The following is a 14,996-nucleotide window of genomic DNA, read 5'->3' on the forward strand; positions in this document are numbered from 1 at the left end:
TATATGCATGTTCTAAAATATATTACTTATACTCTAAATCCAGAAGCATAAGTAAAAATTATCCATTAACTAGGAGGGAAATAAAAAGCAATATGATAGAAAAGTTAAACAAAAAACTCTGGATTAAAATATTTAAATATAAAATAAACTATTATATGTTCTCAAAGATTCTTTAGAAATCATAAACTCCACTTTCCAGAATGACAAAGGTATCTTCATTATTAACAAATAAAATAAAGGTTTCGCTTCATATTCACCTAATGAATTAATATTTGCCCTTTGGAAAATATACATAGGAGATTTAAATCTCTTAGTAAAGAAAGAAGTAAATGCTTTGTAGAAAGAAGATGGAGGAAAACGAGGATCTTTACAAGGGAGTTCAGAGCCATCTAGTGGTTGTTAATAATATACCGGTTTTTTTATTTAGAAAATGAAATAAGGATATGTAGTTCCATAGCCATGTTCATGTATTTCAAATAACATAAGGTTTTTCTTGCACTTGTGAATGTTTCATCCTTTGCTTTAGTTTAATGATTCTAGAGACTTAAAACAGCATCAAACTCTCAACATTTTAAAAAATTAGTAACATATTACTGAAATAATACTCAAAATCCAGCAAATGATCTATCACATAAAAGGGCATTTATGATCTAAAACATGATGCACTGACAAATGCAGGTAGGCATTTGTCTTCTACAAGCTTTTGGTGCTTCTCTACATTAGATCATTACACACATAAAACTCCAAATGGCTAAAATTTTTAAACTCATGGCCTTTGAAAGGAGTTCTCTGCTAAACATGGTAATAGATGCACTGAGTTAGAAGACACCTTAAAAGGCCAACTAGCTCACTGCCAAAGCTTTCAGATAGTCAAAGCAGAATCTCTTTCAAAGCTAACAGAAAAGCTACTCTATACCATTCTTCAATAATCTATTTCAATGATCCAAAGAACCCTGTCAAACAACTCTTTCCTACATCAAACTTCTGGCTTTCATGCTACAAATTAATTCTTATCTTTTTTATTCTTATTTTTTAATTCAATGCTTCCTACTATACCTTATTAACATAAACCTCTTCATATTCTTTTGTGTAAGCAGAGCACTTTAAATTTATGCCTATTGAATGTTATGGTGTGAGACTCAACCTATCCATCATTCCAATTTCTCTAGTTCCTTTTGAATCCTGGCTTGATCCAAAGTATTTGCTAGCTCTCCAGCATTATGTATTTCATAAACTTGATAGATATATTCTAATAGTCCAAGAACACTCTAAATTGATGTTACAGTTTTAAGAAATACTTGACCTTATCTGCCAGAATTAGCGTCTTCAGTGCAGCAACCCAGATTTTTCTTTTTTTTCAGTTCACCTTGAACTTAAAATAAAAAATGAATCAGAGGCACCTGGGTGGCTCAGTCAGTTAAGCATCTGACTTGATTTCAGCTGAAGTCATGATCTCATGGTTTGTGGGTTCGAGCCCCACATTGGGCTCTGCGCCGGCGGTGTAGAGCCTGCTCGGAATTCTGTCTCCCCCTCTCTCTCTGGCCTTCCCAGCCTCTCTCTCAATCTCAAAATAAAAAAATAACCTTTAAAAAAATATGGGGCACCTGGGTGGCCCGGTCGGTTGAGTATCTGACTTCGACTTGGGTCGTGATCCCGTGGTTCATGGGTTCGAGCCCCACATCAGGCTCTGTGCTGGCAGCTCGGAGCGTGGAGCCTGCTTCGGATTCTGTGTCTCCCTCTGTCTCCACCCCATCCCTCTTGTGCTCTCTCTCTTTCAAAAATGAATAAACATTTAAAAAATTTCACAAAAAAATAAAAAAGTAAGGGGCACCTGTGTGGCTCAGTCAGTTAAGCATCTGACTCTTAGCTCATGTCATGATCTCACTGTTTGTGGGTTTGAGCCCCACATCAGGCTCTGCACAGCCAGTGCAGGATTCTGCCTGGGATTCTGTCTCTCCCTCTCTCTGCCCCTTCCCTGATCGCTCTTTCTAAAAATAAATAAATAAACATACATACATACATAAATGAATCAAACAAAACATTAAGCATTGCTTTGCACCCTTATTTCCACTTTTGGCCAAGAAAACATTTATGAAAGATAGCAGCTACTTAAAAATGTCCATTATTTGAACTGTTAGTTTCTGGTGCTTTTAATTTTTAGGCTATCTAAAGGTACTTTTGTCTTAATTACCTCAGCTGACAAAAGACTGACAATGCTAATATTAAAAATGTGTTGCATTTTAAAAACCATTCAATATCAATTTGAACTCTGTTAAGCAGCATTAAAATTTAACAGGCACACAATTTACATTAGGAAGTAACAAAGTAAATTGCATGAAGCTAAAATATCTTTTCTACTTAATTATTCTCTGTCTCATAATATTCTTTTAAAGACTCACTTAGGCAACAATTCCTTCTCATTGAAAATAAATCCTTAAGTTGCTCACACAGTGTGAAGCACCACCTGCCTAATTACAAATAGGGAAGTATACCTTTAAAGTGGACAGCTCTGGTGGTCACCATTTTAACCAAGTGATCAAACTTAGCATCACCAAGAGGGGGACAACCTATGTCATCGTGCCCCCTGACGTGATGCAATAAGTACACATCACTTGTGTCACATTCTTGCCAAAAATGCTTAACCTAAATCTAAAAATGAGCGAGATAAATGTGGAACATTCTATGGGGTGCCTGGGTGGCTCTGTGGGTTAAGCGTCCGACTTTGGTTCAGGTCATGATCTCACAGTTTGTGGGTTGAGCACCGCATCGGGCTCTGTGCTGACATCTCAGAGCCTGGAGAGCCTGCTTCAGATTCTGTATGTCTCTCTCTCTCTCTGCCCCTCCCCTCCTCACACTCTGTCTCAAAAATAAACATTAAAATTTTTTAACAAAAAAAATGTGGGACATTCTAGAAAACAGGAAGTTCAGGTACCTTAAAAAGCCATTTGTCATGAAAAACAAAAAGTTGTAGATTGAAAAAGACTAAAGAGGATCAGCAACAAAATGCAGTATGTGAACCTTGCCTAGATCATCAATTTAAGAAAACAGCTATGAAAGACACTTTGAGAGAAACTGGAAAATTCTGTACATGGGACTGTATACCAGATGACGTTACTGAATCACTGTTCACATTTTCAGGTAGGATAAAGGTATTATGGTTATGTAAGGAAAAGTTCTTATTTCTAGGAGATAAATGTTTAAGTATTTAGAGGTGGACACTCATGATTTTTTCAACTTACTTCCAAATGGCTCAGAAATAATAGAATGTATATTTATGAATATCAGATACAGATACGTATTTCTGAATATAGGTATGTTCCTGTATTTCTGAATACAAAATATAGGCTCTATGTGTACATACAGATTCTATGTATATATGTACAAATGTATATGTGGGTAGGGGGAGAAAGCCAATTTGGCAAAATGTTAACCATTAAAGAATCTAAATGAGGAATATATGACATTTGAAATTTTTCAAGATAAAAAGTTGAAGGAAATAAGAAAAGAATACATACCATGGCAGTTCTAGACTTGATAAACCAGTCAAATCTAAACTGAGGAGCATTCCGTACACACTGTCTTAATTCTTCATACACGTTTTCTCTGTCAAAGCCCATTTTGTGTAACATACAAATCAAGAATCTATCTTCTTCCTCAGTATAGTTCTTTCCTTTGCTGGTTCCATACTGAATACGTAACTGATGAAATGGAGCCTTGTATCTTGCAATCTATAAATTTAAACAAAATAGTGATTTTAACTAAATGTGTAATAAGTCAAAACTAATCACTGTATCAATTAAAACAATCTAATAATAATTTTTAAATTATGAAATAAAGTACTTTGGCATCCAGGGCTTTCTTGATACTGATCCTTCGTTGAATTCTTGCTTCTCCACGTTCAATCTGAGCCATAATTTTCTCAATGTCCTGTAATTCATTGCAACGTTCCCAAAAGACAGCTGAAAAACACAATTATTACTTTTCAATAAATGTACTACCATCTTAAACAAATGAATCCAAGGAACTATAGAATAAAGAATTAACAGGGCATGATGTAGTAAACGTACACTGTTTAAAACTTAAGATTCAGATTCATCTGTATATGTGTATATGTTCAATTATTAAATACCCCTTTTTATTTAAAAGTAAGACCTTGGGGCACCTGCGTAGCTCAGTTAAAGCTTCCGATTTCGGCTCAGGTCATGATCTTGCAAACCAGTCCATGAGTTCAAGCCTTGCGTCGGGCTCTAGGCTGACAGCTCAGAGCCTGGAGCCTGCTTTGGCTTATCTCCCTCTCACTCTGCCCCTCACTGGCTCACGCTCTGTGTCTCTCTCTCAAAAATAAACATTAAAAAATTTAAAACACCTCAACAAGAAGGTTTTAGGTTAATGAATTTCTTTTCATGAAATATTATAGAATTTTTAATTATCAATCTCAAATGACTAGAATTTTTAAAGATACTACAGACACTAATTTAAGCTATGCTTTCATTCAAACATGATATAAAAGGGACCAAACAAAGTGAAACAGGAGAGAGGTAGCCATATAAACTTAGAGAACACAGCTTCCTAGCAAGAAAAAACAAAAACAAAACCCATTATCAACTCAAACTTCTTATGAAGCAGCAATTTATTCCTGAAACTTTTTGTTAAATTTATCTTGAGAGAGAGCAAAAGAGAGTGCATGTGAGAGAGAGAGGGAGAGAGAGATTCCCGAGCAGGTTCCGTGCTGTCAGCACAGAGCCCAATGTAGGGCTCAATCTCATGAACCCAGAGATCATGACCTGAGCTGAAACCAAGAGTAGAACTCTTGAGAGCCACCTAAGCGCCACTCTTACCAAAACTCTTATTTCACTTTTGGAACCACTCACTAAACTTACAATATTTCCAACAACCTGTACCCTGTTTTCTAAACTTACCTGAAATAGTCTTTTCTCTTAAAAACAAAACAAAAAAACACAAAGTCACCCAAATTTTATATATGATCTAAATGATCTGGCTGCATTAGGTCACATCTTATGACTTCAGTGGAGGGTATTTTAATGTTTGTTTGTTTGTTTATGTTATTGAGAGAGAGAGAGAGAGAGAGAGAGAGAGAGAGAGAGAATCCCAACCAGGCCATGTGCTGTCAGTGCAGAGCCCGATGCAGGGTTAAATCCCATGACCATGAGATCATGACCTGAGCCAAAATCAAGAGTTGGATGCTCAACCGACTGAGCCACCCAGGTGCCCCAGTGAAAGGCCTTTTATTTTTTTTTTTTTAATTTTTTTTTCAACGTTTATTTATTTTTGGGACAGAGAGGGACAGAGCATGAACAGGGGAGGGGCAGAGAGAGAGGGAGACACAGAATCAGAAACAGGCTCCAGGCTCTGAGCCATCAGCCCAGAGCCTGATGCGGGGCTCGAACTCACAGACCGCGAGATCGTGACCTGGCTGAAGTCGGACGCTTAACCGACTGCGCCACCCAGGCGTCCTGAAAGGCCTTTTAATGGCATACTCTACATTCTCAAATTTTTCATTTTTAGAGCCTATCACAAAAGGAATGTTAGTGCTCTCTGATTTTTATTTGCGGAAGGGGGGGGGCTTCAATAACAAACATTTATTTCTCACAGTTATGGAGGCTGAGAAGTCCCAAGATCAAGGTGCTGGAAGATTCCAAGTCCAGTGAGAGCCCACACCCTGGTTCATAGATGACGGTCTTCCCAATGTGTCCTCACATGCTGGAAAGGGCAAGGGAGCTCTCTGGGGTCTCTTTTATAAGGGCACTAATCCCATTCGTGAGTACTCCACCCTTATGACCTAATCACCTCCCAACCCTACCTGCTAATACCATCACACTGAGGGTTAGGATCTCAACATCTAAATTTGAGAGGGAAACATTCAACCTATAGCACCCAATCTGAACATTAGTGGGCCATTTTCTTCTTTGCGCTGGACGTTAACCACCCATCTCAGCATCACAAAAGAAACTGTCACTCTCTGGTTTTTATAAGCACCTTTGTTCATTTATTCATTCTCTCTTATTCATTCAGCATACAAATGCCTGCTATGTAGAAGATACGAACAGCCAATTATATACACTTCTTTTATTGCAACCAACTACATGAAACCATTCCGATCTCCCCATCCTGTGACATGGCCCCAGTTTAACTGTGCTGAGCCAGTCCTGCCACCGGGCTTGGTGTCAAATGTGAGAGAACATCTGATACGGTATCTTTCTGAATCACTTCTTTTCTTGCAATTTCATAAACATTGATGCTATTTTGAAGAAAATTCTACTTTGGAAAATCTCTCCGCACAAAATCTCTTATATTCTTTTCATTAGAATGAAAATGCTGTTAGAATTTCTCATCTATTTTTACCCTTTCTAAGCCCCCAAATGCTGTAAACTTATGTGATAAAGCTTACAAGTAATAGTAATGCTATACTGGAATCAAGGAAAAGGAAGTTCATAAATTTGGTATTATATGAAGTAAAAGCTCAGTATAATCAGCCTCTAAATTCCTTGTTCATCACCAGAAACCCTCTCTGATTTCCAAAAGAAAAAGTGACTTTTCTCTTATTAAACCTGAATTTCTTCAAGCACTAACAGTACAGATAAATTAAAAGCTGTTCCTAGGTTATATTAATTTTTGGTATATTTATTAGTATCCTCTCCCAGCTATTTTTCATGGCAAAAACACAGAATTTCAACTGTTAAAGCCACATAGGCTTTGAGGGGTTAGCACAAAAACCTAAACCTACTTTGTAATATTGTTTCTATAAGGGAAAAAAATGGTCTAAATTCTAAATAGCTGATACTCAGACTAAATTTGAAAGTTCAACCTATTTGTAAGTAAGAAAATTCCTGTTCTACATATAGAAAACTTGCTAGAGATAATTACCTATTTTTACTAAGATTTCTTTCAGAAGCCTGAGGTTCCATGTGCTGCGACATGGGCATTCATATTAACTCTATATGCTTCAAGACCAAAGACACAGCTAAGTAAGGGAGAGGATTCCAGAACCAATCAAAAGATTTATTGTAGGGGGGTATCTGGGTGGCTCAGTAGGTTGAGCATTGACTTCGACTCAGGTCTTGATCTTGTAGTTTGTGGGTTCGAGCCGCATGTTGGGCTCTGTGCTGATAGCTCAGAGCCTGGAGCCTGCTTTGCATTCTCTCTCATTCTCTCTCTCTGTCTCTCTCTCTGTCTCTCTCTCTCTCTCTCTCAAAAATGAATAAACATTAAAAATTTTTCTTTTAATTAAAAAAATTTAAAAATTAAAAATAATTCTAGCAGTCTTTTTAGATCTATTCCAGCTTGCCTCAAGTTAATGGAATCCACATGACCTGTCTGGAGCTGATTAGAACTCGAAGGGTGTTTGAGGACCTAAATTCCCTGAGAAGAATCTTCTACTTCAAAGATGTCCTAGAAAGACACAAATTCAATCTTCTGAACCTCAAGTCTCAGATCTGAATTGCCCATAAGAGGATCAAATTCCAGAGATGGGTAAATGGGAAACTCATTTTGTCAATGCTCATTCAACAGCTACCCTTGTTTCGTTAGGACTTTACTTGGCTCGATAAGCTAACTGCTAAGGATAATAGCAGCCTGTTTAGGTAAATCTTATAATCTTATCGTGGAAATACAATTACATTTTATACTGTTACCTACACTTTATGCTTAATAGTTTAAAAGATCTCTGAACAATGATACAATTAAATTGATACTAAAGAAATGAATAGGTTACAATTAAACACTATGTTTAAAGTTATACACAAACCTGAATACTCCATGACCTCTTCAGGTGATTTGCCCTCCACCTCTCGAGCTATATTATCAATGTCATCTCTTCCATACTTCTCATTAGCTTTAATAAACTGGTTAAAATCTCGCTTAGTCCAGTTTGTGAATCCCTGTGAACAAAATATTAAGCATCATCAACAGAGGTTAAATTAGCAAATCCATTTATCCATTTATTATTCTACATGTTTTTTACAATGATACATTAAAAACAGTTTGAAAGACTTAAAATGTTCCTCCTTATAAAATCCCAGGGTATTTTTGGAATCAGAAGTTGAGTGTTATAAAAATAACTGATTTTCTATCATGAAGAGATATACTTCTAAGTACTACAAATGGATATAGTTCCAAGATATTGTGTAGTTTTTAATTCCGTATTTTATAGATGCCTACATTAAAATACAAATGCACTGATATAAAAATGCTAATATAAAAATGAAGTCCTTTATATTTCAGTGCTTCAACAGTTTTTTTTCAGATCTGTTCCCATGTAAATTAAGAAAGGAATGTGGTTGCGTTAAATCCAAAAAACTTAGAGGGAAAAATAAGAATGCATAAAATATTTCATACTCTTTATAGCATTCCAAATTACAGGTGACCCTTGGGTTTGTTTTTTTTGTTTTTTTGTTTTTTTGATGAATACAGTGCAGCACTATAAGTGTATCTTCTCTTCCTTATGATATACTTAATAACATTTTCTCTTCTCTAGCTTACTTTATTGTAAGAATACAGTATGTAATACATGTAACATGAAAAGTATGTGTTAATCTGCTATTTATGTTAGCAGTAAGGCTTCCAGTAAACAGTAGGCTATTAGTAGATAAGCTTTGGGGGAGTCAAAATTACAGGAAATTTTTCAGCTTCATGGGGGGTCAGCATCCCTAACTCCCACATTGTTCAAGGATCAACTGTACTGTGAATAAATAATCTCTATTCAAAATTGTATTCATAAAATAGAATCTGTATAAACAGAATATGACTGGTCCCACTCAATTTCCTTATTAAAAGATTGAACAGTTTAATCACTGTTTTAAATCTCTGGTATTATTAGCATGTCTGTGAAATCACAAAACCAAGAATTTGTTTTCTACTTCTTATTTCCCAACCCATAAAAATGTGATATCCCTGGCAGTTCAAAACTCTATCCCTAGCTTTTAGTTGATGAAGATTTCAGGTGACCCCACATTTTGTTTCTTTGCCATGATTTTTTATTAAGATTAATTATTTAAGGCACCAGAGAAAGATGTTTAAAGATGAATATAACTACTAGGAGGAACAAAAAAAATTGACTTTACTTCTAGTTACAAACTAAAGCAATTTCTCAGTTGATAATGTGTATTCACAATATACTGTACATTCACCATATACTACAAGCCAAGTAGTATTTAAGACCAGAACTTTACTTTTGTGTTCAGGAAATAAATTGTGAAAATACAACATGAATATTTAAATGTTTTATTTTATTCTGTGGTAAGTCCTAATATTCAGCCAAAGCAATTACATTGTCAAACTAAACTTTATGACTTCCAGCCATTTGGCTGCAAAACTTATGATTATACTTTGCAAAAATTCATTCAGTAAAGTTACACATCATAACAAAGATCTATATAATAAGATAAAAATACAAAACTATCTTTCAATAATTAATGTGACCAACTTTCCTAGCACTGTGCTTTGCATATTTTTCAAAAGTACTTGTTGAATAAATAAATCTTGCTAGCAACTTTCTATATACTAAGGTGGTACCATCCAGTACATTTGTTTATTATCTTGCAAGGGTCTTTTACACTGTAACTTTTTTTATCTTCTACAGATTATTTGTGTATTACTTCTATACTCATAAAACTCATTAAACCAACAATGACCATAAAGCATTAATATTTTGTTCAAATGAAAATGTTCCCTATTTAATAACTATTAGCTTTTAATTATACAATAATCACATTACAGGTTCAGAAATCTCTCATTGTTATATGAAAGTCCTTTCCAAGAAAGGATAAAAAGCATTTTGAGAATTACGAAATTATTCTAATAAAATATTAGTAGAGTACAATTTCAGAGGACAGTTCACAAAAATGAAATAAATTTAAACTTTGAAGAATATGCTCATAATTACTGTCTACCAAGCTTCGTATGTGTATTAACTGAGTTTAGTATAATTGCTAAAATATGTCTTCTTAGTAATAACTGACACTTATATTTTGCATTTATGTATTCTCTAGCATTTCCAAATGCATGTATTCTACAAATGGGATAAAAAAAAAGAGGAATATCTGATCTAAATGTATGTTTACAAAATAGCCCTGAGTGTTGCTGATGTGTCTAATCAGCCCATACAATAAAAGGTAAATGTGATCTGTTTTTTTTTTCTTTTTCTACTGGTTAATGAAGAAGCACTTCAGCCACTTAAAATATTTTACTTGTGTGAGAAGTTTTTCTTTTTCTTCAGTCTCTTCTGGTGTAAGAGGTTCAGCTCCATCAATCTTTTTTTGCTCCTCTCTTTGAGCCACAGCTGGATTGGGGATATCAGGATTCCTTGGGACCTATAAATCAAGAGATGAATTTTAATTAAACTGTTAAGAAAAATTAATTAAGGGTATATATATATATATATATATATATATATATATATATCTCAATCTTAGAGTTATTTCAACAGTAAACAATATAAAGCCATACCAGAATGATACGGGATCCTCTCCACATTCTTACTACAATGCTATTACCAAAATAAAAACCATTTTTAAATGTGCCATGTGGTATTTTAGAGTTAAGCCCACAGCTAAATGCCACATTATATTCTAGATTTATTTATAACTGTGGAACAAAATACATCCTTGTAATATTGTAATATATGGTGGTAACAATAATACCATTATGCCAACACTAACATTATACAATAAAATTTCAAGCCCAGAAGAAACAAAAAGTTTGGCAGTACAAAAAGAACTCATACACACCTGGCAATATAGACCAGGGTAGAGAAGTGCAATGCACTCAATGCTCTGATCACTTCAAAATGCAAAAAGAAAGGAATGATTTTACTGCCTGCCAGGGCATGGAAAGGGAGAGCAACTTCACATAAAATGCCAAGACTGGAAGAAGTGACAGGATAATGAAGAACCCAAACTCTACACTCTACATATATAGAGAATATATGTAAGAGGGAAAGGGTGGCCGAGTATGCGAACAGCTGTGATGCAATCAGCAGTCAAGAGAAAAAGATAAAGTAGCAGTGACCAACAGAAATTCTAGTGTTTAGGATACAGAGTTACAGATAAACTGACAACTAAGAAGAGAGTTCAAGTCCAACTCTTGAACTCATCCAACTCTGGCTCGGGTCATGATCTTGAGGTCCTGGAGTTCGAGCCCTACATCGGGCTCTCTGCTGTCAGCACACAGCCCATTTCAGATTCTCTGTCCTTCTCTCTCAGTCCCTCCCCCACTCATGCTCTCTCTCTTAAAAATAAATACAAAAAAAATTTTTAATTAAAAAAAAACAGGTTGACACTAAGCCTTCCACTGTTTGATATGCACACCTATCATAAACAACTCATTCCCTATGGTTTTACTACAATGTAATTATGATACACATCAGAGTACATTTTTCTAATTGTTGTACATATTTCATAGAGTTTGAAACCATAGTGTAACTTGAAAATAAATATTTTTTAATTTATTTTTTGAGAGAGAGTGAGTGAGCCAGTAAGCGTGAGCCAGGGAGGGGCAGAGAGTGGTGGGGGGGAGACAGAGGATCAGAAGCAGGTTCTGCATTGACAACAGTGAACCTGATGCAGGGCTCAAACTCACAAACCATGAGATCATGACTTGAGCCGAAGTCAGACACTCAACAATAATTTTTTAATATTTTTATAATAATTTTTAAATTATTGTATCCAGTAGTTTTTTAAATGTAAACCCTACTAATTTTAAAAGAATTACTGAAAAAACAGGTTCATTTGCAATCATCAGTACCAGACAATCAAATTAGTAAGTACAGACTAAATGTCTATTATGTCTGTAGCACCATGACAGGTATTCACTGGAATATAAAATCAGTGGACATGGTCCTTGCCTACAGGAAGCCTCACAACCCAGTTGTGGAATTTTGAACTCTAAGGATTTGGGGAGCTGAAGAAGAGGCAAACAATATTTGAGGCTGGAACACTAGGAGCAAAACCAGTAAAAGCAATGCCAGGAAGGATCATACAGGGTTTATGTTGAAAAGGGGTAAGAAACAAGGCCAGGTGGAGAGAGATTTACAAGCCTTTTAAACTACACAGTACACAACAGCAAGCCACTGGAGATTTTTCAATAGGAGACTAAAGTGTCAAAACGTGTTTTCACTTGGAAGCTTTGTGCTGGATGCACCGAAGTGTGGAAACGGCAAGAAAACCAGCTAAACGGCCATAATCTAGAAATGAGGTATGATCACCTGGCCTAAGATGGTTACAAATGTAAATGGAAAATGTATAAATTAAAAATGAAATGCAGGCCAGTGACAAGCATGACTAAAATAACTTTTATCAAAAAATATATATATAAAATAACTTTTCAATAGCTAAATTCAACTTTTAAATTACAGGCGCACCACCAATTCCATTCCTAACATATCTATCTATACAAAGGCTTTTACAAAGGGGTGCCTGGGTGGCTCAGTCAGTTGAGTGTCTGACTCTTGATTTTGGCTCAAGTCATGATCTCATGGTTCGTGGTTTTGAGCCACATCAGGCTCCGCAGCAGAGCCTGCTTGGGATTCTCTCTCTCTCTCCCTCTCTCTCTACCCATTCTGCACTCTCTCAAAATAAATAAATAAACTTAAAAAAAATACTTTTGCAAAAATGTTCACAGCTTTACTCCCAACAGCCAAAAGCCAGAAAACAGCCCAGATGTCCATCAACATGAGAACAGATAAGCAAACTGGTATATCCTTACAATGGGATAGTACTTAGCAGTAAAAAGGAACGAGCCACCAAGAATGGGACATGAATGAATCTCAAAAACATTATGTTAAGAGAAAAACACCTTACACATAACACATGATTACATTAATGTGAAATTCTAGAGTAAATAACTAATCTATGGAGGAAAATACCATCAGAACGGTGGTTGTCTCTGGGGAGTGAGTATAGAGATTGACTGGGAAGAGGCACTTTCTGGGGTGACGGTAATATGCTGTATCTCCATAGGGGTTTAGTTCTGCAAATATACATTTGTCAAAATACAATGAATGAAACACTTAAGATTTATACATTTCATTGTATGCTAATTTTACCTTGAAAAAAGTATCAAATAAATATTGAACACTGGCTAATAATATGCACGTTGAAGTGTTTGAGTGAAATATACTTAGGTCTGCAACTCTGAAATGCATAAAAAATAAGCTGGATATCCATTTGCTAGAAGGCTGGAGAAACGGACAAATAGGTGATAAAGCCAATATAGTAAGATATAAATTGAAGAATATATGTGGTGTGTATGTAGATGTTCACTATACAATCATTTCAATATTTTTATATGGTTAAAATTTTTACATAACAAAATGTTTGGAAAAAATTACAGACAGAGCTTTAAAAAGTTTAATAGACCTGGGGTGCCTGGTGGCTCAGTTGGTTAAACATCCAACTTTGGCTCAGGTCATGATCTCACGGTTCATGAGTTCAAAAGGCCGCATTGGGCTCTGTGCTGACAGCTCAGAGTGTGGAGCCTGCTTCAGATTCTGTGTCTCCCTCTTTCTCTGCTCCTCCCCTGCTTGCACTCTCTCTCTCAAAAATGAATAAACATTAAAAACATTTTTTTAAAAAAAGTTTAATAGACCCTTGGTGATATATGAAATTACTGTGACTTTAAGTTTTAATTTTAACTGAGAAAAACTTATTTAATCTTAAGATATTTCTCTATGAAATAGCTTCAAAATCTCCATGTCCAAGAAACCATTTTAACAAAGTACATATTTTATAAACATCTAATTTTATGCCAGAAAATGGAAATACACCTGGAAACATACCTGCACAAAATAAACTGCTCACTCCTATGCAGATATACCCAATACTAAAAATTTCCCCCTTGAACTTTAACAAAAGCAAAATCATAATACTATATTACACCATTAGATTTTAGGCTCCTTGGCAGACTACTTTTTCCACATCTACTGTTAATATTTTCAGTGCAGCAAAACTTTAGAAGGACTTCATCTGTGTTATGTTTACTATTTTAATTAAAATACCTAACCGCTAAAATTTCTAGTATTAGAAATTACTCAAAATGCCTACATTCTCATATCTCTTCCTATAATATTCATTTTTAAAAGGTATTTATTTTTTCATTTGTCATATTTGAAGCTGGAGAAAGCTGTAGAACATTCTAACATTTATCTTCAATAAAAAATTCGTTAGGGACAGATACAGACATTTGACAAATGGAGAAAGTTCTATAATCTCCGTGAGTTTTGTACATATTTTATAAATATGTTCTTATCAGCATTAAACTTCCTGGAGTGATTTCAAAGTGCTATATAAGAATTAAGTAAATAAATCATAGAGATACCTACACACTACCTGAAATATTCATACTGTATGTCTTACTGATGCCCCTCCCCCCAGTAACACTTAATACAGCCACAATAAACTAAAAGTTATCTTTCGAGAGGAAACATCTCCATTATTACTTGGATTTATAGTCAGACATTAAGGAATGTGCAACTAAGAGCTGTGTTCCATTGAAAAGTGAAAAAAAAATTTGGTCATGGTCAGAATGAGTTTTAGGACGCCTTTCATAGAAATATGGAACAATGAATTAAATGCAGTGGCACACAAAGTCATGTAGTGACCTGAAATCAGCACATGGTACTGTCCTGCCACTGCAAACAGCTGGCTCACGATGGCACATTACCAAAACTCACAGAGATTATAGAACTTTCTCCATTTGTCAAGTGTCTGTATCTGTCCCTAAAGAATATTTTATTGAAGATAAATGTTAGAATGTTCTACAGCTTCCTCCAGCTTCAAATATGGCACAGGTCTTTCACACCAGATCTTAGACTCAATGGGACTTACAGATCCTCTGTTTTTTTTTTTTAATTCTGCAATCGAAATTTCAATGAAGTCATCCTCTTCCAATAGAAAGATTTCAGGGAACAAGTGATTAAACACACTGAGTAACTCATTTAAGTTGCAAGGGCAGTAAAGCTTCTGAATGTGTCTAACTTGCAG

General features: G+C 35.3%; 1 protein-coding gene across 6 annotated transcripts in view; it reads right to left on the bottom strand.

Annotated features, from left to right (window-relative positions):
- The window catches only part of SMARCA1 (SWI/SNF related, matrix associated, actin dependent regulator of chromatin, subfamily a, member 1), a 72,246-nt gene that overhangs the window by 11,603 nt on the left and 45,647 nt on the right, over window positions 1-14,996 (bottom strand). For all 6 annotated transcript variants that reach the window (XM_043571169.1, XM_043571173.1, XM_043571172.1 and 3 more), the window contains 4 exons: window positions 10,206-10,328; window positions 7,766-7,898; window positions 3,841-3,959; window positions 3,516-3,728 (listed from right to left, as the gene is read on the bottom strand). In XM_043571169.1, coding sequence (XP_043427104.1) covers window positions 3,516-3,728; window positions 3,841-3,959; window positions 7,766-7,898; window positions 10,206-10,328 — 588 coding nt within the window. The remainder of the gene's footprint in view (window positions 1-3,515; window positions 3,729-3,840; window positions 3,960-7,765; window positions 7,899-10,205; window positions 10,329-14,996) is intronic.

Source organism: Prionailurus bengalensis, chromosome X (genome assembly GCF_016509475.1).
Source record: "Prionailurus bengalensis isolate Pbe53 chromosome X, Fcat_Pben_1.1_paternal_pri, whole genome shotgun sequence".
NCBI lineage: Eukaryota > Metazoa > Chordata > Mammalia > Carnivora > Felidae > Prionailurus > Prionailurus bengalensis.